At 47.3% G+C, this 25,765-nt stretch overlaps 1 protein-coding gene across 3 annotated transcripts in view; it reads left to right on the forward strand.

Annotated features, from left to right (window-relative positions):
- The window catches only part of RETREG1 (reticulophagy regulator 1), a 145,209-nt gene that overhangs the window by 114,076 nt on the left and 5,368 nt on the right, over positions 1-25,765 (forward strand). For all 3 annotated transcript variants that reach the window (XM_075125433.1, XM_075125434.1, XM_075125435.1), the window contains 3 exons: positions 812-949; positions 16,978-17,042; positions 23,595-23,721. In XM_075125433.1, coding sequence (XP_074981534.1) covers positions 812-949; positions 16,978-17,042; positions 23,595-23,721 — 330 coding nt within the window. The remainder of the gene's footprint in view (positions 1-811; positions 950-16,977; positions 17,043-23,594; positions 23,722-25,765) is intronic.

The raw sequence follows: 25,765 nt of genomic DNA on the forward strand, positions 1-25,765 counted from the left end.
AACTAGTAAGCTGCGGTATACTGTTCCGCTGGGAATACCAGACCTAGCAGTTTTGTGAGTGTTCAGTGAATAAAGAGCTGACTCTGTAGGGAACACTCCCAGGACACACGGATTGGTGTGTGCCTGTTGCTAACCTGTACAGAAAGAGGGATGCCTGGAAGGTAGAGCTTGTGTCACCAGAGACTGCTGGTTTCAGGATACGGATCCACAGCAGATACAGACAAGACTTCTTCACACTAAGAACAGGTGGTTCACACCTGTTGTGTGTGAAGAAGCCTCACAACCCTGGCTACCCCAGGGAAGTGTCACAGTGATATCATTTTGCTTCTGATTTGCACTTGGAAGGGACAAAGAGTAGGATGAAGAGGACTTCTTATTGTTCATTTATTTTGAAAAGCAAATGCTAGGTCCCTGTGAGAGGGCTTGGATTGATGTCACTAGAGACTAAAGCTCTGTTTGTCCAGATAGATTATGGCATAGGCAGCAGCCGTGAAAGACTTTGCCTACCCTGACCTCAATAGAATTCATTTTATGGGGGCAGAAGAGAGGGTAGTTTGATCTCAGTGCCCAACCTTCTAGAGAGACTATGAAAACAGGTGCCAGTTGATGTGAATATAATAGTAATTTTTGTGATGTGGACTAGTGATCAGTAGGAATTGTACTGAGACCAGTAACTCCTCTGATGTGGCATTAAGTTACGTAAAGGTAATTCTCTTTATATTAATGAAATGTATGGCGTAATCTTTAGTTAGTGATTTAAACAGACATATTTAAGTAACCTTTCTTTTTATATCTTGGTTTTGTGTTACAGTACTGTGTGCCTTTTTATGTCCGCTATTCAAGTGCAATGAATTTGGGCAGAAGATGTGCAACAAAATCAAGTCAGTCCTGCTGAAACTGGATTTTGGAATTGGGGACTATATCAACCAAAAGAGAAGAGAAAGATCTGGTAAGTAACTAATAGGGGGGTGGGAGGGTTGGTTTTTCCCACATGCACTTTCAAATACTGTATAGCTAAAATTAGGCAAAAATCTACTCATATTGTAATCATCACAGTTCATCTTCTGAAACCAAGCATGAGTATACATGTTGTTGTTGGAATTCTAAACTGAAGGGTGGGAGCAAAGTTTAAACAGTGTACATCAGACTGACCTGTTAGGATGGGGTGAGGCGTTTTCTCCTCTCATTAGTCTTGATCTGCCCCATCACTTCATATATTTAGGAAAACTGCCTGTCTTAAAGTATGAAACATTAGTCTAGCCACCTTACTCAGAGTTACCATGTACTCCCAAATGCAAATGTTCTATTCACATTAGGTGCTTTAATGTCTAGTGATTAGATTGAGGCTTCTGAAATAAGGACTCCTAGATTCTAACCCAGCTAAATTATGCTAGTGACTGTGACTTCAAGCAATTTACATAACCTCTGTGTGTCTGTTTACTGATTGAGGTATTGTGAGGCTTAAGCATTTTGAGATTCTTTGAACTAAAAGATACTGTATAAGTCCATGTTGTTGTTTATTTTATTAAGATTGTATTGTGGAAGGTGTGGGGGGGGCAAAGCAACTGCTGGGATGGATATGAAATAATATACTCAACTATTTTTGAGCCATGAAATTGCACTATAGTATAAAATCAAAAGGCCATACTTCTGACACTGAAATATTAGGAAGATAAATAAAAAATGTCATCTTCATCCCAGACTTTCTCAGATAAACTTTTATTCTGGGTCATCTTTATATGAGCAAAATTATTATGTTGCTTATTTGATTGTTCACATGAGGGAGTGTGGCAGGGCGCTGCTAGGAGAGCCCTTAATCAGCTCCTGCCACCCCAGCCCCAGTCATGGGAATGGATTGGGGCTGGGTAAATAGCCTGGAAACTGCCCACACCTGCCAGGCTCATTAGCAGGAGCTAAAAGGCTGGGGGGGGAAGTGGAAGAAGGGGGGCGGAGATCAGGAGGGAAAGGTCATGCTCAGAGGGAGTAAGGAGCCTACTAGTCTGTTGTTGGTCAGGCTGGTGTGAGGCCAAGCCAGGTAAATAGCCTGTAAACAGTAGGGTTACCATACGTCCGTATTTTCCCGGACATGTCCGGCTTTTTGGTTCTTAAATCGCCATCTGGGAGGAATTTTTAAATATCTAAAAACATCCGAGATTTTGCCATTAATTATTTTTCCCCTAAGAAGAGTTGATCATTCAAGAAAGAGAGTGAATGCTGATCACTCGAGAGAGTCCCCACTTTTCCCTCCTAGCTCCCAGCGCTTGCGCCGCAAAACAGCTGTTTTGCATAGCTGGGGGGGTGGAGGGGGAACACGGCACACTCAGGGGAGGAGGCAGGGGCGGGGTTTGGGGAAGGGGTCCAATAGGGCAGGGAGGGAGCAGAGTTGGGGCAGGGACTTTGGGGAAGGGGTTGGAATGGGGGCAGGGAAGGGGTGGAGTTGGGGTGGGGCCAGGGGCGCACAAGCAAATTCCCCCCTCCCCTCTGTGGAGCGCCCTCTTTTTTGAATGTTCAGATATGATAACCCTAGTAAATAGTGGGAAACTGGTGGTGGGGAAAGGACACAAAATAAAGAGCACAGGTGTTGCACCAGCTTGGAGTGTCCCTGAGTCTTTAAAGAGTGGGGCCAAGGGGCCAAATCCTATGGGGCACGGCGTGCACCCTGTTACACGGGGGGGCTTGTCCAGGACTCGAAGCCACCGCCAAGGAGTGGCAACTGGAGCATGGAGGGAACCATGCAGTGGCTCGCAAAGCAGCAAGAGAAGCTGCAGAAAACCATGCAGGCCTTTCAGCAGTCCCACCAGGCTGAGAGACAGGCCTTACTTGCTTGGCAGGCCGAGCAACAAAAGTCCCTCCAGGACTTCATCAGGGAGCAGGCCAGTGTACATCATCAGCTCTTTCACCGGTTGGAGAGTCCCCCGGGAGGTGATGGCAGCCGCGCACCAGGGTTGGGGCTGTATAAGATGGGCCCTGCCAATGACCCTGACGCCTTCCTGTGCACTTTTGAATGCGTAGCCATGGGCGCCGAATGGGACAAGGCGACCTGGGCCCTGAGACTAGCTCCCTGTCTGTCCAGAGAGGCGCAGGCTGCCGACAGGGCCCTAACTAATGAACAGGCCAAAGATTATGAGGCGGTGAAGGCAGCAGTCCTGGACCAGATGGGACCGTCGGCCAAAAAGTACCAGCAGAAATTTCGTGTGGCACGGTGGACAGGGAGCTTGTGGCCCCGCATGTTTGCCCAGAAGCTCATGGACGAGGCCACGTGGTGGTGAAGGTCCGATACCCAGATGGTGGGAGAGATAATGGACCAGGTGATCCTAGAACAATTTGTGTAGGGCCTCCCGGAAAATGTGTGAGCCTACTAGTCTGTTGCTGTTGCTGGTCAGGCCAGTCGGAGTCCAAGCCGTGTAAATAGCCTGTAAATAGTGGGAAACTGTGGGTGGGGAAAGGACACAAAATAAAGAGCACAAGTGTTGCCCCAGCTTGGAGTATCCCAAGTCTTTAAAGAGCAGGACCAGGGGGCCAAATCCTACAGGGCACAGCATGCACCCCATTACAGGGAGAAAGCAAGTGATATTGGGAAAATGTGTTTTCTTATTGGTATGAGGCTGATTGGTAATGCTTCTTTAGCACCTTCATTGTAAGATTTTACATAGCTCTACAAAAACAAATGTAATTAAGCTTTTCACCATCCTTAGGGGGAGGCATTCCCTTTTTAGATGAGGAAAACTCTGGCACATAAATCTAGAGAACTACCCAAGGACACAAAGTAGTACGTGACAGAACCAGGAATACAACCTACATTAGGAGATTGGACTCCAGACCCAGCATCTACATCTGCCTTTTTCCAGCTAGACTACATGAAAAAAATTACACTTCTTAAAATATCATTTTTTCCAAAGATTCAATAAACGTTTGAGGGAATTGCAATAAGACAGTCCAAACAACAAATAAATCAAAATGATCATTTAGAGAGAAAAGCAAATCTAAAATAAGAATTCTTATCACACCCATGTTCCTGTCAGACATAGATTACAGCAAATTGTATAGGCTTTGTTAAGAACTAAATCTATATCAGGAGCAAATTTCTATTTATAAACTTCTGCTAACTTTGCCTCAATGATTTTTTTAATTTATATTGTAATTTTAAGCTGAAAATCAGCAAGTACAATGTTATGTTTCCCACAACTGTACTTGGGCACATTGCATGTATTTATGGAGCTTGACTCTTCAGTCACTTAAATGTTGGACCAGTAGAATGCACATTCATTTAAAAATTTTCTTGCCATATAACCATGCATCTTGCAGTGCTCTATTCCCCAGCTGTGTTTTTCTTCATCTTAATATGTATTGTGGGTGCTATCAGAGATAAGTAAAAATTACATTTGAAGGGGCGCAGGAGTCTATCAGCTTTTCTGCTAGGCTGCAATGCTGCTTCCAGTTAACTTCCTTTAAAAGAAATGGATGGAGGATGAGACTGTGTTTCTTCGAATAGTGTCCCTATGGGTGCTCCACTTTAGGTGTCTGTGTGCCCCTGCACCTCTAATCGGAGATTTTTGGTAGCAACGGGCGAACACGCCCCCCCCCCCCCTCCACACACACACACACACACACACACACTTCCTTCTCTACCACCTTTGGCCTCTGAGGGAAGGAGCAGTTGTCCCTTCCTTATCTGTGTCATTAGCATAAAAGGGGGGGATGAGAGAGCCTGGATTTGTACTGGACATGGCCCACCTTGATTACCATGCACATTGTAGGGAGAGTGGTCACTTTGGATGAGCTATTATCAGCAGGAGAGTGAGTTTGTGTGTGGGGGGGGTGGAGGGTGAGAAAACCTGGATTTGTGCTGGAAATGGCCCAACTTGATGATCACTTTAGATAAGCTATTACCAGCAGGACAGTGGGGTGGGAGGAGGCATTGTTTCATGATCTCTGTGTGTATATAATGTCTGCTGCAGTTTCCACGGTATGCATCCGATGAAGTGAGCTGTAGCTCACGAAAGCTCATGCTCAAATAAATCGGTTAGTCTCTAAGGTGCCACAAGTCCTCCTGTTCTTTTTGCGAATACAGACCAACACGGCTGTTACTCTGAAACCTAGCATAAGTAGTGTTTGTTTTGTTACCTTTGTTCTCCCTAAAAGTACTCAGGCTAGTGTTTTGTTTTATTTTATTTTTTTCCTTTGGTTTAAAAGAAAAAGGAAAAGAATTTCACTTTCCTTCCCTGTCTGAGGGCATTCCCCCCCCCCCCCCCCGCATCTAATAGACTCATAATTATTTTCTTTTTCAGTTTAAAAAAAAAGTAAAGACGATGTTCTTCTTCATATTCCTCCCTGCTAGAGGATGACAACCCCCTGCCCAGGGGCTTGCCTGGCTCTCTCTGCTCCAAGCAGTGCCTCTCCGCCAAGAGTCAGTTCCTGTAATGGCCAGACACTCACTATGACTGGGAGACCCTCACAGAAGTGCTTTACCTGCCACACCTAAAACTGCAGCCTCACGGGAGCTGAAGTAAAAATTCCTCCCTATAGAGAAAACACTTCAGTCTGCAGGGGACTCCGTGGGTGGTGACCCCAGATCATCCCGGGAGCCTTCACTTCAAAAGGGGTGGAGTGGTGAAGAGGAGAAGGGTGGGGGGAGAGCCACCAGCAGACTCCCCCTGGAAAGGCTCCTCCGAGGAACTGGCCAGCCAGAGGGGTGTTCCCCAGTGCAGGCATCTTGGCACCGATCCCCGACAACACCAGCAGAGGAACCTCCAGCTGTGAGCTCAGCTGCCTTATGTTCCTTCTTTCCTTATGGAAGCTCTGGAAACTGAAACCTGAGAAGGGGCTTCCTGCTCTGAGCTCTGCCCTGCTCTGAGCTCTGCTCTCCACATGACAAGGGGCTTCTGTAAGCTCTGTGCTGCTCTGAGCTCTACTCTGGGCAACTACTGCACCCAGAGGACACAGTTACCATCCCTAAAAGAGCGACACAGAGAAGCCCTGCTGTCAGCTCTGCTTGGGCACCAAGACACCAGAGGCTTCCACCCTCATGCTCTCAGGCAATGGTACCACCCCCTAAGGAGAGGTGACAGTTACTGTACCATCTCTAAAAGAGCAGCATAGAGAAACCCTTTGGTACCAGATGCAACAAAACTCACATCTAGGAAGTGTTCTGCACCTTCCCAACCATTGATACCAACTACAGACACTCCTCTGGGGTTCCGGATGAGCCCATGATAACACAGGTGTTCTGATACTCTGGAGACCTGTGGCCTCAGTACCCAGGGAGAGACAATTACCATATCGTCTCTTAAGAAGCGGCACCAACAAAGTTTTTATACTGGGCAAAACTCTCATTTAGGGAGTGCTCTGCCCAACTATCGGTACTGACAATGTACCACGGACCCTCCTCTGTGGTACCAAATGAACCCATGGTACTGCATGAGCTCTGGTACCCTGGAGACCTGATGATTGGGGAAGAACCACAATCCCCATTACTTGGTACCTGGACCCCGGTATCAAGCACATCCCGGCACCCAGAATCGCTCTTAGCACTGCCAATATCCCAGTCAGCGGCACCCTTACCCACTAACGAATCTGACACTGGCCAGGAGGTGATAATTCCCTGGCCCCTCAAGGTGGCCCACCACCACACTACAAGGGTCATCCCCAATTCCATCACGCCAACCGCCCGTGCCTGCCTTCCTGCCTCTCCCTCCCAAGGCCATATTGTAACTCTTTGGGTGTATACACACACACAGAGCAACCATCTCCAGTGTCTCTTAGGGAGAGTCCACCAGATGGTTTGCTACAGCCTGGCACCTCAGCCAGGCAGGAGAGCACCTGAGCCAGGACAGGAGAAAGCTTTTTCAGAACAGGAAAGAAGGGGGGGGGGGGGAACACCTGAAGAGGAAGCCTCCTCTTCAGCACACTTCTCCTCATCTCTCCCAGATGAGACTGTGCTGCCCACCCCTCATCACTCGGTGAAGATTTAAGAACTTTCTGGATCTTACCAAGAGGGTGGCAGAGGAGCTGCAGATTCCCTTACAGGAGGTGGCAGATACACATCACAAGCTGGTGAAAATTTTGCACACTACCTTCTCATCTAGAACTGTCCTCCCAATTAATGAGCTGATTCTAGATCCTACCAAAATCATCTGGCAGAGCCAGCCTCCATCACACCAACCAGCAACAGAGTGTAAACAAAAACAACCCTACATCTCTACCCAAAGAGGCAGGCTTTGTTTTCAACATCCGCAGCCCAACTCCATCATAGTGGATGTGGTTAATGCATGAAGCAAGCAACATAATGCCAAGTCAACTCCATATGATCAGACTTTGCAAGATGGCATATTCATCAACAACATTACTATTTAGAGTCATAAATTACCAAACTGTCATGGCCAAAACAATTTTGTTAATCTTGGGAAACTCAGGATGTTTCTGAAACATTACTGGAAACACAAAAAGAACAGATTCAGACCATTCTTAGAGGTTAGTTAATAGCCAGACCGGTCCTAGAGACACTACTGGATGTAGCTGTTACAGCTGCTCACCCAATCTCCATGATAGTGTTACTGAGGTGGGTTGTGGGTGTTTTTTTCCCTTCGCTACACCTCTCTAGATTGCCCAAAGAGTTGCAGACTTCCAATTTGAAGGGCCAAACTCTGCAGAGAAGACAGATTTTTCTCTCCACATCCTGAAGGATTCTGGGACTGTACTACACTCCTTAGGAATCTACACTGTGGAACAGAAGAGAAGATATACCTCTCAACCACACCACAGATCACAATCTTCTCAATACTCACCATCTCTGTGCTGTTATGAGCCATAATGTAAGAGGCCCAGGGATCAAAAGTGAGAACAGTGTGCACCCCAGTCCATGACCTCTCAAACTGCCCCTTATAAGCACTTTGAGCTGGTCAGGGACCTGAACAATGATACCTTACAACATCAGCTGCCATCTATACACCTGTCACGCCACTCAGATGTCACCTTACCTTACTTCACAGCAGTTAGGACCAGCTCTAGAGCAAAGAGATTAATTTCTAGCCCTGAACCTACAGGGTGCCTACTTCCATATCTCAATACAACCATCGTACAGGAGATTTCCTCCTGCTTACCTTTGGGGCAGGATCATTATAGGTACAGACTGCTCCACACAGGGTATTCTCCAAGGTTCACTTCATTGTAGTGGCATACTAACGCCAGTACAGTGACTGGACTTTATCAGCACCAACCTGATGCAGTACAAGCGAGAGCACTCTTCTCACTACGCACATTCACCACCCTGGGACACGTCTCCCTAATATGCTGGGGAGCTCACCTACGCAACAACAAGGTTCAGGACAAATGGCCTTCCACAGAAATGACCTTCCATATCACTTTTTTGGGGCTAAGGGCTGTCAGGAGTGTCTGTGCACAAACTCTGCCTTTCATCAAAAACAACACACAAAGGTTATGATGGACTTAATGTGACCTGTATGTTTTGTATAAACTGCCAAAGAGCTGCCAGATCTTCCTCCCTCTGCAAGACAGCATTCAAACTTTGGAACTGATGCACCCATCACAATGTGCTCATCTCAGTTGTCTGTCTACAAGGGATACAGAATAGGACAACCAATAGTCTCAGTTGGAATTTTCTCACGATAATGAGTGTACACTGAATTCAGAGGTGCTTCAAGATATAGCCACCCTTTGGGGAACCCAGCCTATCGATCTCTTCGCTACTTATCGGAACAAGAAAGATCCTTGTTACTGCTACAGGGCTGGCTTGGGGAAACTTTCACTGGCAGTTGCCCTCATCTTCCCAGCGGACAGGGCCCACTTATATGCCTTTTCCCAGTTTCCTACCCTATCCAAGAATCTGTTGAAAATTCAATGAAACAAAGCAAGAGTTATTGTGATTGCCCCTCTTGACTATGACAAGTCTGGCTCCCTTACCTGACGCAGATGGCAATATGTCCTTCTGTTCCTTTGACGTCAGCCCATTCCTCACCCACTCTCTTAAAACAATGGGCTGACCCTTCACCCAAACCCATGGGTCCTCCGCCTACAGGCATGGATCTTTCTTTGTTTCAAGGCTTAGAAGCAGAATGATCTGACAAGCTGAAACACATGTTGCAACACAACCACAAGTTGACCACTCCACATACCTGTCTACAAAATGGAAACAACTCCAAGTTTGTACCATTCCAAATGGACAGACCCAACCTCATCTTTCCTCTCTCTGATTTTGCACTACATTTTAAACTCTCACTCAGCTCCCTTAAGGTACATCTCATGGCGAAAATGGCTTCCCACTTGGAGTTTGCTCAACCACTAATGCGTAGATTCTTTAAGGGCATTAGGACACTCTTCCTCCATGTGACACCACCTGATCCAGCCTGGGACTTCAATCTAGTTCTCGTGGCTTGGACTAGACCTCCCTCCGAGTCCAGGGCAACTTGTTCTCTCTTACACCTGTCCATGACGACAGCATTTCTAGTTGCCATCACCTCAGCTAGGCACATAGGAGAAATAGCAGCACTGATGACACACCCATCATTCATGGCCTTTGTCTTTAAAAATAATTAATTAATTAATTAATTATTTTATAACTCTAAGGCCATATCCCAAGTTTCTCCCTACTTTTTCTGCACTTTCCATATGAATCAACAGTTCCATCTCCCTGTTTTTTCCCAAAACCACATTGTGACAACTGGGAGACAATTGTGGATATGCTAGATATTAGAAGTACATTAGCATTCTACTTGGACAGAACTAAGGACTTCAGGAAATCCCCTAAACTCTTCCTTTCGTCCACAGAAAGATCCAAAAGCTCTGTGATATCTCCTCAAAGAATATCCAGATGGGTCTCTAGTTGCATTAATCACTTAGCAAGGGCGCAACTTGCTTCTGTCCATATGCACTCCATGAGATTAGTTCCTACTTCAACCACATTCCATAGGGATACCCCTATCTCCGCAATCTATAGAGCAATGACTGTGGCCTCTGTCCATACTTTCACAGAACATTATGCGATCGCTGAAGATTTGGCCGCTGACACCATCCTCAACTCCACAGTACTCTCTGTAGTAAAAGACTCCGCTCCGAAGTCCCAGCCTCCAGTGGTCGGTACTGCTCCGGAGTCACCTAAAGTGGAGCACCACAGGGACACTACTCGAAGAAGAAGAGGAAGTTACTCACCATGTGCAGTAATGATGGTTCTTCGAGATGTGTGTCCCTATGGGTGCTCCACAACCCGCCCTCCTCTCCTCTACTTCGGAGTTCTCTATAGGGCTCTGTGGTAGAGAAGGAAGTGAGGGGGGTTCCTCTGTGCAGTTCAAAATAGACTTGAGGCAGACCATGAGGGAGGGAGAGCACATGCACGTGCTCAACGGGACACTGCTACCAAACTCCGTTTAGAGGTGCAGGGGCACACAGACACCTAAAGTGGAACACCCATAGGGACACACACCTCGAAGAACCATCATTACTGCACAAGGTGAGTAACTTCCTCTTTCTGACAGATGGGCAGAGAAGGGAGAAGGCAAAATGTGTGTTCCTTGTATGTTCATTGGAGACACCTGTGACGCAACAAAAACTACCAGACCTACTTAGGGTATGTCTACACTATGGAATTAGGTCGAATTTATAGAAGTTGTTTTTTTAGAAATCGGTTTTATATATTCGAGTGTGTGTGTCCACACAGAAAATGCTCTAAGTGCATTAACTCGGCGGAGTGCTTCCACAGTACCGAGGCAAGCATCGACTTCCGGAGTGTTGCACTGTGGGTAGCTATCCCACAGTTCCCACAGTCTCCGCTGCCCATTGGAATTCTGGGTTGAGATCCCAATGCCTGATGGGGCTAAAACATTATCGCGGGTGGTTCTGGGTACATATCGTCAGCCCCCGTTCCCTCCCTCCCTCCATGAAAGCAAAGGCAGACAATCGTTTCGCGCCTTTTTTCCTGAGTTACCTGTGCAGACGCCATACCATGGCAAGCATGGAGCCCTCTCAGGTAACCGTCACCATATGTCTCCTGGGTGCTGGCAGACGTGGTACTGCATTGCTACACAGTAGCAGCAACCCATTGCCTTCTGGCAGCAGACAGTGCAATATGACTGGTAGCCGTCATCGTCATGTCCGAGGTGCTCCTGGCCACGTCGACCGGGAGCGCCTGGACAGACATGGGCGCAAGAACTAAATTTGGAGTGACTTGACCAGGTCATTCTCTTTAGTCCTTCAGTCAGTCCTATTGAACCGTCTTATGGTGAGCAGGCAGGTGATACGGATTGCTAACAATCATACTGTACCATCTTCTGCCGGGCAGGCAAGAGATGAGGATGGATAGCAGTCATATTGCACCATCTTCTGCCGAGCAGCCATGAGATGTGGATGGCATGCAGTCCTTCTGCACCGTCTGCTGCCAGCCAAAGATGTAAAAGATAGATGAAGTGGATCAAAACAAGAAATAGACCAGATTTGTTTTGTACTCATTTGCTTCCCCCCCTCCCCTGTCTAGGGGACTACTTCCTCTAGGTCAAACTGCAGTCACTCACAGAGAAGGTGCTGTGAGGTAAATCTAGCCATGTATCAATCAGTGGCCAGACTAACCTCCTTGTTCCAATAAGAACAATTACTTAGGTGCACCATTTCTTATTGGAACCCTCCGTGAAGTCCTGCCTGAAATACTCCTTGATGTAAAGCCACCCCCTTTGTTGATTTTAGCTCCCTGAAGCCAACCCTGGAAGCCGTGTCCTCAGTCGCCCCTTCCTGTGTCAGAGCAACGACAAACAATCGTGCATCTGAGTTGAGAGTGCTGTCCAGAGCAGTCACAATGGAGCACTCTGATGGGGCTAAAACATTGTCGCGGGTGGTTCTGGGTACATATCGTCAGGCCCCCGTTCCCTCCCTCCCTCCGTGAAAGCAAGGGCAGACAATCGTTTCGCGCCTTTTTTCTTGAGTTACCTGTGCAGACGCCATACCACGGCAAGCATGGAGCCCACTCAGGTAACCGTCACCCTATGACTCCTGGGTGCTGGCAGACGTGGTACTGCATTGCTACAAAGCAGCATCAACCCCTTGCCTTGTGGCAGCAGACGGTACAGTACGACTGGTAGCCATCATCGTCATGTCCGAGGTGCTCCTGGCCACGTCCACCAGGAGCGCCTGGGCAGACATGGGCGCAGGGACTAAATTTGCAGTGACTTGACCAGGTCATTCTCTTTAGTCCTTCAGTCAGTCCTATTGAACCGTCTTATGGCGAGCAGGCAGGCGATACGGATTGCTAGCAGTCCTACTGCATCATCTTCTGCCGGGCAGCCATGAGATGTGGATGGCATGCAGTCCTTCTGTACCGTCTGCTGCCAGCCAAAGATGTAAAAGATAGATGGAGTGGATCAAAACAAGAAATAGACCAGATTTGTTTTGTACTCATTTGTGTCCCCCGCCCTCCCCCGTCTAGGGGACTCATTCCTCTAGGTCACACTGCAGTCACTCACAGAGAAGGTGCAGCGAGGTAAATCTAGCCATGTATCAATCAGAGGCCAGGCTAACCTCCTTGTTCCAATAAGAACAATAACTTAGGTGCACCATTTCTTATTGGAACCCTCCGTGAAGTCCTGCCTGAAATACTCCTTGATGTAAAGCCACCCCCTTTGTTGATTTTAGCTCCCTGAAGCCAACCCTGTAAGCCATGTCGTCAGTCGCCCCTCCCTCCGTCAGAGAAATGGCAGACAATCGTTCCGTGCCTTTTTTCTGTGCGGACGCCAAACCAAGGAAAGCATGGAGGCTGCTCAGCTCACTTTGGCAATTAGGAGCACATTAAACACCACACGCATTATCCAGCAGTATATGCAGCACCAGAACCTGGCAGAGCGATACCGGGCGAGGAGGCGATGTCAGCGGGGTCACGTGAATGATCAGGACATGGACACAGATTTCTCTGAAAGCATGGGCCTTGCCAATGCATGCATCATGGTGCTAATGGGGCAGGTTCATGCTGTGGAACGCCGATTCTGGGCTCGGGAAACAAGCACAGACTGGTGGGACCGCATAGTGTTGCAGGTCTGGGACGATTCCCAGTGGCTGCGAAACTTTCACATGCATAAGGGCACTTTCATGGAACTTTGTGACTTGCTTTCCCCTGCCCTGAAGTGCATGAATACCAAGATGAGAGCAGCCCTCACAGTTGAGAAGCGCGTGGCGATAGCCCTGTGGAAGCTTGCAACGCCAGACAGCTACCAGTCAGTTGGGAATCAATTTGGAGTGGGCAAATCTATTGTTGGGGCTGCTGTGATGCAAGTAGCCCACGCAATCAAAGATCTGCTGATATCAAGGGTAGTGACCCTGGGAAATGTGCAGGTCATAGTGGATCGCTTTCCTGCAATGGGATTTCCTAACTGTGGTGGGGCCATAGAAGGAACCCATATCCCTATCTTGGCACCAGAGCACCAAGCCGGCGAGTACATAAACCGCAAGGGGTACTTTTCAATAGTGCTGCAAGCTCTGGTGGATCACAAGGGACGTTTCACCAACATCAACGTGGGATGGCCGGGAAAGGGCCACTCGCATCTTCAGGAACTCTGGTCTGTTTCAAAAGCTGCAGGAAGGGACTTTATTCCCAGATCAGAAAATAACTGTTGGGGACGTTGAAATGCCTATATGTATCCTTGGGGACCCAGCCAACCCCTTAATGCCATGGCTCATGAAGCCGTACACAGGCAGCCTGGACAGTAGTCAGGAGCTGTTCAACTACAGGCTGAGCAAGTGCAGAATGGTGGTAGAATGTGCATTTGGACGTTTAAAGGCGTGTTGGCGCAGTTTACTGACTCGCTTAGACCTCAGTGAAACCAGTATTCCCACTGTTATTACTGCTTGCTGTGTGCTCCACAATATCTGTGAGAGTAAGGGGGAGACGTTTATGGCGGGGTGGGAGGTTGAGGCAAATCGCCTGGCTGCTGTTTACGTGCAGCCAGACACCAGGGCGGTTAGAAGAGCACAGGAGGGCGCAGTACGCATCAGAGAAGCTTTGAAAACAAGTTTCATGACTGGCCAGGCTACGGTGTGAAAGTTCTCTTTGTTTCTCCTTGATGAAACCCCCCGCCCCTTGGTTCACTCTACTTCCCTGCAAGCTAACCACCCTCCTCTCCTCCCTTTAATCATTGCTTGCAGAGGCAAGAAAGTCATAGTTGCTTCACATTCATGCATTCTTTATTCATTCATCACACAAATAGGGGGACGACTACCAAGGTAGCCCAGGAGGGGTGGTGGAGGAGGGAAGGAAAATGCCACACAGCACTTTAAAAGTTTACAACTTTAAAATTTATTGAATGCCAGCCTTCTTTTTTTGGGGCAATCCTCTGTGGCGGAGTGGCTGGTTGGCCGGTGGCCTCCCCACCGCGTTCTTGGGCTTCTGGGTGTGGAGGCTATGGAACTTGGGGAGGAGGGCGGATGGTTACACAGGGGCTGTAGTGGCAGTCTGTGCTCCAGCTGCCTTTGCTGCAGCTCAACCATACACTGGAACATACTGGTTTGGTCCTCCAGCAGCCTCAGCATTGAATCCTGCCTCCTCTCATCACGTTGCCGCCACATTTGAGCTTCAGCCCTGTCTTCAGCCCGCCACTTACTCTCTTCAGCCCGCCACCTCTCCTCCCGGTCATTTTGTGCTTTCCTGCACTCTGACATTATTTGCCTCCACGCATTCATCTGTGCTCTGTCAGTGTGGGAGGACAGCGTGAGTTCAGAGAACATTTCATCTCGAGTGCTTTTTTTTTTCTTTCTAATCTTCACTAGCCTCTGGGAAGGAGAAGATCCTGTGATCATTGAAACACATGCAGCTGGTGGAGAAAAAAAAAAGGGACAGCGGTATTTAAAAAGACACATTTTATAAAACAGTGGCTACAGTCTTTCAGGGTAAACCTTGCTGTTAACATTACATACATAGCACATGTGCTTTTGTTACAAGGTCGCATTTTGCCTCCCCCCAACGCGTGGCTACCCCCTCAACCCTCCCTACTCCCCAGGGCTAACAGCGGGGAACATTTGTGTTCAGCTGCAGGCAAACAGCTCAGCAGGAACGGGCTCCTCTGAATGTCCCCTTAAGAAAAGCAGCCTATTTCAACCAGGAGACCATGAATGATATCTCACGCTCCTGAGGATAACACAGAGAGATAAAGAACAGATGTTGTTTGAACGCCAGCAAACATACACTGCAATGCTTTGTTGTACAATGATTCCTGAGTACATGTTACTGGCCTGGAGTGGTAAAGTGTCCTACCATGAAGGACGCAATAAGGCTGCCCTCCCCAGAAACCTTTTGCAAAGGCTTTGGGAGTACATCCAGGAGAGCCGCGAATGCCAGGGCAAAGTAATCCTTTCACATGCTTGCTTTTAAACCATGTATAGTATTTTAAAAGGTACACTCACCAGAGGTCCCTTCTCCGCCTTCCGGGTCCAGGAGGCAGCCTTGGGTTCGTTCGGGGGGTACTGGCTCCAGGTCCAGGGTGAGAAACAGTTCCTGGCGGTCGGGAAAACCGGTTTCTCCGCTTCCTTGCTGTGAGCTATCTAGAACCTCATCATCATCATCATCTTCTTTGTCCCCAAAACCTGCTTCCATGTTGCCTCCATCTCCATTGAAGGAGTCAAACAACACGGCTGGGGTAGTGGTGGCTGAACCCCCTAAAATAGCATGCAGCTCATCATAGAAGCGGCATGTTTGGGGCTCTGACCCGGAGTGGCCGTTCGCCCCTCTGGTTTTCTGGTAGGCTTGCCTCAGCTCCTTAAGTTTCACGCGGCACTGCTTCGGATCCTTGTTATGGCCTCTGTCCTTCATGCCCTGGGAGATTTTGACAAAGGTTTTGGCATTTCGAAAACTGGAACGGAGTTCTGATAGCACGGATTCCTCTCCCCATACAGCGATCAGATCCCGTACCTCCCGTTCAGTCCATGCTGGAGCTCTTTTGTGATTCTGGGACTCCATCATGGTCACCTCTGCTGATGAGCTCTGCATGGTCACCTGCAGCTTGCCACGCTGGCCAAACAGGAAATGAGATTCAAAAGTTTGCGGTTCTTTTCCTGTCTACCTGGCCAGTGCATCTGAGTTGACAGTGCTGTCCAGAGCGGTCACAATGGAGCACTCTGGGATAGCTCCCGGAGGCCAGTACCGTCAAATTGTGTCCACAGTACCCCAAATTTGACCCGGCAAGGCCGATTTAAGTGCTAATCCACTTGTCAGGGGTGGAGTACGGAAATCAATTTTAAGAGCCCTTTAAGTCGAAATAAAGGGCTTCATCGTGTGGACGGGTGCAGGTTTACATCGATTTTAACGCTGCTAAACTCGACCTAAAGTCCTAGTGTAGACCAGGGCTTAGTCACTTTCAGTGCAAATTTTAAGGTAGGTAGTATGAATGCAAGGGAAAGAATGAGTGGATACAAAGGAGGGAAAAATCCTGTGCATGAAGACCTATATGCACATATCCAGAAATTACATACATTTTAATCAATATGAAAATAGCATAGCTTGCATACCCACTGCCTATTTTAAATCCATAAAATACAGCCATCTCAACACTAGACTAGCTATGTGGAAGGCATAGTTTTGAATTGTAGTTACTTGAATTGTTTTATTTGTGTTAACTTGAACTCACAGTGTACTTTCAGGGATGTATAGTGTCAAAGCACTTCACACAGCAAGGAGTAACAGGTTTTTAAAAGAAATAAACATAATAAAGGCAGATGAGTATGCAGGAAGATGGTGCAGAAGAATGTTGTCTCTCTGGCTATATATGTTACAGAATAACATCTCAATAAATATCCAGCTTCTGAGTCAGCTTGTTTTACATCACCAGCCTATTGTATATAATATATGAATCATTCATTGTGTTAACAAATGAAGCCCATAATATGACTGAATTATTTAAGGAGCGGTATCTCAACGGAGTCAATAGAAATAACTCAGAAATGCTTTGTCATCAGGATAAGCTAGAAAATAACTAACTGTAATTTTCTTTCTTTCAGAAACTGCAAAACCAAAATCCACAGAAGATGACAGTGAATTAGACATATCAGCCCTGTGTCCTAAGGTGACTGGATTTTAGCCAGCTCTTTCCGTTTATGTAAAAAAGCACTGAAAACCATGAAAACTTCTCTTGGTGTCTGTGTTTTTCCCCCCCAGTAAGAGACATGCTGTTGCTGACCAGGAACACAGCCATGTGCATCACATGTTCTAAAAGTGACTCATATTATCTCCATCCTGAGAAACTGACACACAAACTAACCACATCTATGACTATAGGTCCCTCAAATATCTGTGGCCCACTGGGCTATTCATCTGGGGAAGCTACAAGATGTTACACCCCTATGGTATTTGCTGCATAAGAACTATACCAGAATTTCACAGCAATTGAATCTATCCCACTTCTCAAGAGTGGAGATACAGATTCTTATTATTATTACAATAATGCCTAGAGGCCCAACTGACATCATTGTAAAGCAGATTCATTTTGCTATTTGTCGCGCCCCCTCTCTAACCTCAAAATATGTAACGAAACCTTCTTCAAGTAGAGTCTATGTGGGTGCTCCACTGTAGGTGTGCCTGCACCCCTGCGCTGCTGATAGGAGAACTTTGGTAGCAATAAGAAGAACAGGAGTACTTGTGGCACCTTAGAGACTAACCAATTTATTTGAGCATAAGCTTTCGTGAGCTACAGCTTTTTCCACTTTATGCATCCGATGAAGTGAGCTGTAGCTCACGAAAGCTTATGCTCAAATAAATTGGTTAGTCTCTAAGGTGCCACAAGTCCTCCTTTTCTTTTTGCGAATACAGACTAACACGGCTGCTACTCTGAAAGCTTTGGTAGCAGTGTCTGTTGAGCCAGCACATGCCTTCTCTCTCCTCATGCTGTGCCAGGAGGCTAGCCAGTATGCACAGGCTAACTGTCCTCAGTTCTTTCTCAGCCACCCCTGGCTAGAGACGAGCCATTAGCTGTCTGTTCACAGATCGTTAACCCCTTTTACAATTGCTAAATTTTTAGCTTCCTCTGAAGCCTCTTTTCTTCATTTGCTTTTTTTATCTGTTGCATAAAAAAAAAAAGAAAAGGAAAGGAAAAAGAAAAGGACTTTATTCTTTTGTCAACCCCCCGATGAGCGGGAGGACACCCCCTCCCCCAAAAAAGGGTATGCCCAGCTCCCCTGGCTTCAAGAAGTGCCGCACTTGCAGCGAGGTGATCCCTGTTGCGAACAAGCACTTTCAGTGCATCCACTCCTTCCGCGAGGGTTACATCAAACAAAGGTGTACCTTCTGGCAGCAGATCTGGCCGAGATCCCTCAAGGACAGAGAGCTTCACCAAAAAAGTATCTTCATGGAGGCAGTTCTTTGACCTCAAGCTTCCAGTGGACGGTCTTCCCCACAGCCTTCAACTTCGAAAGACAGTGGGTGGAGGAAACGGAATGGGGACTCCTCTCTCAAGTCAAAAAAAGAGAGCAGTGATAGGGATAGCCATAGGCAATAGCCATCTCACTCAGTATCCTTGGCACCGAGAGCTCAATCCAGCACTCACGCCTCTTGGCAACCATTGGTATCCAGTACCACTCACAGGCCCACAGACCCGTTGGGCATGGGCACTGAATCATCTGTACTGAAAGATGAGGACAAACACCCGAGGGAGATACTCCTAGTATGCAAGTCAACCTCAGTACTGCTAGCAACAGTAGCCCGCCCAGCACTGGAGAGACCGGAACAGGCAAGGTCTCCATCTCCCCTGACACCAGAAGGATCGGTATCAGCGGAATTCCACCAGACCAGAGACTTCTGCATGATGAAGGCAGCTGAGTCTTCACTGCTCACTACCAACATCAGGGCATCATGTTTTTGCTGGGCGCAGGGGATATCCCTGCAATCATGCCATGCTCCTCCACTATCTAGTGAGGGGTCAGATAGTGAGCCAGAGGAAGTATCACAGGGCTCCTCCCAAGCTCCGTATGGTTCCAACTATCAAGAGAATCTGGGAATGTACCAGCAGATGGTATACCACCACCATCTTGGTACAGCCACCCATGGGAACCTCTACCAGGCCATATGCCACCATAATGGCCATATTGGGACCCGTAGGCAGCACACCGAGAGCCTGCCTCGCAAGCTTCGAGCCTCGCCCGAAAACCCTCCCAGAACACTCCTTTGGCCATGGCAACAAGGGCCTCAGAGCCTCAGGAAATGGAGGAGCAAAAGACTGACACAGAGGAGGACGGAACATCTAAAGCCATATTCTCTTCCCCGGATGAAGCAGTCATGCCTTTACGACTGTCCTTAGTAGACAATTTCCATCCACTGGAGGAGGTCAAGGATATACACCAGCTCCTTGATATCCTTCTTGAAGATTGCCCTCCCAATTAGTGAAGCCATCTTAGACCTGGCTAAAACGGTGTGGCAAACCCCGGCATCGATAGCTCCAGCATGTAAGTGTGCATACAAGAAATATTATGTCCCCACAAAGGAATCCGACTTCCTTTTCTCCCATCCACCACCATTCCATTGTGATAGATGCCGTAAATTCCCATGGCCGACAACACCATTCCAGGGCAACACCCTACAACAGGGATAGGAAGTGCCTTGATCTCTTTGGCAGGAGGGTGTATTCCTCATGCTCCTTACAATTCCGCATTGCCAACTATCAAGCTCTCACGGCAAAATACGATTATACAAGCTACAGTAAGTTGAATGACTTTATTGATAAACTGCCAAAGAGTCATCGGGAATCCTTCAAGGCCATCATTAAGGAGAGACAACTAGTGCCAAAACATTGCTACAGTCAGCCCTCGACACCACCAACATGGCAGTTAGATCCATCTCCATGGCTGTGGTGATGAGGCAGGTGTCATGGCGCCACTTGTCAGGATTCCTGAAGGAGATGCAGACCACAGTAGAAGACCTCCCCTAAAAGGATGCAAAGCTCTTCGCTGAGAAGACCGATGCCTCCCTCCATACCTTGAAGAATTCCAGGGCCACCCTCAGGTTGCTGGGAATCTATACACCAGGGCAAAAGAGACGGTTTAGCGCCCAATTCCAACACAGACCATATATGACTCAATTACCATAACAGCACCATTATGAGCCACAAAGAAAAAAGGGGAAATTCCCAAAGCTCAAGCCATCCAGTCCACAATCTTCGATCCAGCCCCCTGCCGGTAAGCACCACTTTTGATGGGCAGACCAAGGTGCCACAAGACCACTCCCTGCAACTGACTATGATTGTGCACCTATATGGCAGCGTTGCGCAATGCCTCGGAACACGTAACGTTGGACAGATGGGTCTTAGAGATCATCTTATCCAGATACTCCATCCACTTCACCTCCCTGCCCCCTCCACCACACTCTTCCCTGTCCCTCTTCAGGGACCCTTCTCACGAGAGTCTACTACGACAGGAGATAGATCGACTCTTCCAGTTAGGAGCCATAGAACCAGTACCTCAACATCTATGAGGCAAAGGGTTCTACTCTCGTTACTTCCTAATACCCAAAAGAAAGCGAGGTTGGAGACCCATACTGGACCTCAGAGCTCTCAACAAGTTTGTCAAAGCTCAGAAGTTCAAGATGGTCAGCTTATTGATGATTATTCCATCACTGGAACAGGGAGACTGGTTTTCAGCCCTTGACCTACAGGATGTCTACTTTAACATTTCGATCCAACCAGCTCACAGACGATTTCTCAGATTCACTCTGGGACACGACCATTACCAATACAGAGTCCTTCGTTCGGACTCTCATTGGCCCCAAGAGTATTTTCCAAAGTTCTCCCAGTGGTAGCCACTCATTTACACTCACAAGGGATAATGATCTACCCATACCTGGACAATTGTCTCCGCAGAGCCTGATCACTTCAGGAGGTTCATCGAGCCATTGACACCACAATACACTTGTTTACAGAACTGAGCTTACAGATCAATACCCAGAATTCAACCCTCAGGACAGTGCAGCACCTGGAATTCATAGGAGCCGACCTCGATGCTCTACAGGCCAAAGCCTTCCTACCTCAACACAGGTTCCTATCCCTCATCTCACTCATAGACACGGCTCAATGCAGTCCACAGATACCATCCAGACTTTGCCTTCAACTGTTGGGGCATATGGTGGCAGGAACGGCTGTGATACCACACACCAGACTCCGCATGTGATACCTCCAACTGTGGTTCAGTTCGGTTCACAGATCGAACGGAGACAGGCTGGACAAATCCCTGTCACTACCTACAAGGATCAAAAACTCCTTATACTGGTGGAAGTGTGAGTTACCTCCCGGCACTCCTTAGACCAGTGGTGGACAACCTGCAGGTCACATGTGGCCCATCAGGGTAATCTGATTGCGGGCTCTGAGACATTTTGCTGATGTTGACAGTCTGCAGGCATGGCCACCACAGTCCAGCCCTCCAAAAGGGGTACAGTGGAGCACCCGTAGGGATGCTGCTCGAAGAAGCAATTACTCACCTTGTGCAGTAAAAGAGGTTCTTCAAGATGTGTCCCCTTAGGGGTGCTCCACAACCTGCCCTTCTCCCTTCCACTTCACAGTTCCCAATATGGGACTTTTTGGTAGAGAAGGATGGATAGCCCGTGCATACTGGCTAGCCTCATGGCGCAGCACGAAGAGAGCTAGTGCATGTGCTACCAAAGTTCTCTGATCACCAGTGCAGGGATGCAGACGCCTACAGTGGAGCACTCACAGGGACGCACAAGGTGAGGAACAACTTCTTTCTATTGTTAAACCACATATTTTGTCAAAGACTTGCGGAATCATTTAAACCCATATGACCACTTTTTATGTGGTGTTATATTGCATGTAAATGAATATACCGTGCAGCCTTTGCAGAGTTATGTAGCTTTGATAATACATACAACAAAAAGACTTTAAAATACTTCCAGCCTATGTTAGTATGCTGTATAACTGTATACCATGGCTCTTCTCAGTATAGTCAGAGAGAGTGCATTAAATGACAATTATTTGATATCAATTCTTAGGGCTAGAAATTCCCATACTGGATTAGACCAAATAGTCCATGTACTCCTGAAACCTGACTCTGACAACAGATGCTACTAGATGCTGTAGAGGAAGTCAATCCTGAGCACTTAATGGTAGTTTTGTGCTCTGAAGCATAAGGTTTTTTTTCAATAGGATAAAAAACTATAGCTAGTGTGACTGGACATATGTAGATAAAACATTATCAGAATAATTATTTTCAAGTTTAGCTAGGTTTGGTTTTGCTTTGTGTATAAAGCATGAATACACATGCTGTATTTGCAGAGTGCTGCAGTTCTCATTGCAAATAGAATAAGCATCTACATAAAATATGACTGAGAGTAAACAATGACTATATATCTATGAGCGAGGTGTTTTCCCGGGCTTGCTTAGCATAGTCTGATTTCAAATGGTGGGAAAGGAGGCTGGAGCAACAAGCAGGGATAACATCAGAGACATCAAAATGTGTTTTATAATTGCATATGTTCAAATACATCATACCACTAAGGTACATCTACACTGCAGCTTCCCAGCTCAGGTAGACAGATGCACTAGCCCTGCTCAAGCTAGTGCTCTAAAAATAACAGTGTAGCTGGGGAGTAGCTTGGGCAGTATCTTGGGCTAGCCACCTGAGTACAAACCTGCCCAGCCCCTTGGGTACATATTCAGGTAGCTAGCCTAAACTGCCACCAGTTCTACCCCCAGCTACACTGCTATTTTTAGCACACTAGCTCAAGCAGAGCTAGCACATGTCTGTCTACCTAAGCTGGGAGGTATGCTCACAGCTGCAGCATAGATGTACTGTAAGTGTTACCTACTTGTTTCTACATTTAAGCTGGAAAGACTGTCTATGTCAGGGGTGGGCAAACTTTTTGGCCCACGGCCCACATCTGGGTATGGAAATTGTATGGCGGGCCATGAATGCTCATGAAATTGGGGGCTGGGATGTAGAAGGGGGTGAGTGTTCCGGCTGCGGGCTCTGGGGTGGGGCTGGGGATGACGGTTTGGGGTGCGGGAGGGTGCTCTGGGCTGGGACCAAGGAGTTCAGAGGGCAGGAGGGGGATTGGGGCAGGGGGTCGGGGAGGGGGTCAGGGGTGCAGGCTCCGGGCAGCACTTACCTCAAGCAGCTCCCAGAAGCAGCGACATGTCCCCACTCCAGCTCCTACATGGAGGCGTGGCCAAGCAGCTCTGCACACTGCCCTGTCCGCAGGCACCACCCCTGCAGGCCCATTGGCCGTGGTTCCCAGCCAATGGGAGCTGTGGGGACGGCACTTGGGGTGGGGGCAGAGTACGGAGCCCCTTGGCTGCCCCTACATGTAGGAGCCGGATGGGAGATATGCCACTGCTTCCAGGAGCCGCACGGAGCTGGGCAAGCCCCTGACCCCGCTCCCCAACTGGAGCGCCAGAGCCGGGCAATCCCCAGACCCTATTCCCCGGCAGGAGCTTGAGGGTTGGATTAAAATGTCTGGCCAGATGTGGTCCCTGGGCCATAGTTTGCCCACCCCTGGTCTACATGATATCACAAGCAAGATGCATTACATTGCTTTTCAATGTCTAGGCATTAACTTAACTGTAAAATGAATTCTCTGAGTGTAAGAATGCCACATTTCATGTATTTTTATATATTTATAGATTAGTCCTACAGTTATTGCTAAAGAGCTATCGGTGTCTGACACAGATGTATCAGAGGTATCTTGGACTGATAATGGGACCTTTAATTTATCTGAGGGATACACTCCACAGACAGACACATCTGATGGTATGTAATGGTTTCATTTAAGTCTTCATTTATTACATTACTGGAAATTATCTAAAATTTTTAGGGTACATCAGGACATGACAATTCCTTGTAAAAGCTGACTTTTTTTTATTAAAATACACCTCTACCCCAATATAACACGGTCCGATATAACGCAAATTCAGATATAATGTGGTAAAACAGCGCTCTGGGGGGCGTGGCTGCACGCTCCAGCGGATCAGCATGTCTGGCTCCCACACGCTGCTCTGAGCAGTGTGTTAAGGGTGCTGGGCCGGGGCTGAGGGGTTGGATAATGGGGCCATAGGGGGAGGGGGAACAGGGGTCGATTCAGATGTGCAGGGATAGCATAGGAGGCTCGGCCAGGCTGTGGCGACCCGGGGGGCGGCTCATGGCTGGAAGTTCATGCCCCAGCCTGGGTGCCTGGGGCCAGAGGGAGCGGGTCCGTGCTGCAGCCCTGGCCCCAGCTCCCTGCCTCCTGTGCCCCGGCCAGGGGGTGCTACGTGCTCCACCAGGCTGGGCGGTTTTGCCGCCGCTGCCGCTTCACTCTGCTCCTGCCTCCCTCCTGTGCCCCTGCCCAAAACCCTCTGCCCCTACAAACAAAAATGATTTAGTTTGCAAGTTTACAAACATTTTTATCCTAAAGGAATAAAAATATCTTTCCTAGTAAAATTTCAAAAAACATTATTTCTTTGTACACTCTAATCCCTCTACCCTTATATAATGCGGTTTCACCTATAATGCGGTAAGATTTTTTGGCTCCCAAGGACTGCGTTATATCAGGGTAGAGGTGTATACCGCAATAGGTTTAATTTATTGTGTTTTGGGGACATCTGCTGGACAAGGATTATCTGTGTCTTGTACATTATGCAGCACATTAATGTATAACTTAAATAACATCAGCAGCAAAGACTAAATTAAACATGCTCATAACCAGCAAGACCAGCTATCTCCACCAGAGTTCTCAGGCAGCATGGAAAAATAGGATTTATCCTCTTGCTCTTTGGAGTGTGTGTATGTGCCATGTTGGTATAAAGGAAGGAAGAGGAAGAGCATATCTTGATATGTTGGGTAACCACTCCAGAAGTCAATTAAAGAAAAGCATTAATGGGCTCCAAATAATAGAATCTTGCGGGAGATGGACAGCATCGAGCCAGGATTGGAGGGGGAGGCTCATAGGCTAGGAGATACTCAAGGACACCTCTTTAAAGGCTAAATCATGAGATCCTTACTCTGTTTTTACTCAACCAATCTCCCAGTGGGAATTTGCCTGAGTGAGGACTGAGTAGAAGAAAAGTAAGGAGTTCAGTATCTGGCACTCTGGATAGGTTATGGAGAACTTCCAGCTAGCCAGATCAAGAGAAGGACCATAGAGTATTATAAATGTTACTGATATTGTATATGCTGTATCTGGTGTCACTACAGTAGTCTTGATGTAATCTATTCAGTTAGTTGTTCTTCTATTCTGCAGGTCCTGTATTTTTCTTCTAAGCTGGAGGTTACTTAAAATTACAAGTTAGGATAGTATTGCAGGATAGTTATAAATGCCAAATCAACATCATTTAATTCTTTCTTTTTTTAAAGTAGCTATCACAAGTTGTAATCAAACAGCACTATTTGGTGGAAAAATACAAGTTAATGATAAATATGTATGATTCATTTTAATCTTTTAAACTTCAGGGCTTTTATATCTTTTAGCCTTTATCAAAACGCCTCATCACTTGTTCTTATGAAACAAAATAAATTCAATCAGATTAATTTTTTTTTATATCCTCAGTGCACATTAGAACAAAGGTTCTTTTCATATATATTCTCCTTAATTCATTTCCTTAAGGCCTGGTTTACAAGCCTATGGTCAGTTGGTGTTTTAGTAGAGTAAGGACTCTAGCATCGGGTCATAAAAGCACACTGTGAAGTTTTAGAGTAGCAGCCGTGTTAGTCTGTATTTGCAAAAAGAAAAGGAGTACTAGTGGCACCTTAGAGACTAACCAATTTATTTGAGCATAAGCTTTTGTGAGCTACAACTCACTTCATCGGATGCATTCAG

Source organism: Caretta caretta, chromosome 2 (genome assembly GCF_965140235.1).
Source record: "Caretta caretta isolate rCarCar2 chromosome 2, rCarCar1.hap1, whole genome shotgun sequence".
NCBI lineage: Eukaryota > Metazoa > Chordata > Testudines > Cheloniidae > Caretta > Caretta caretta.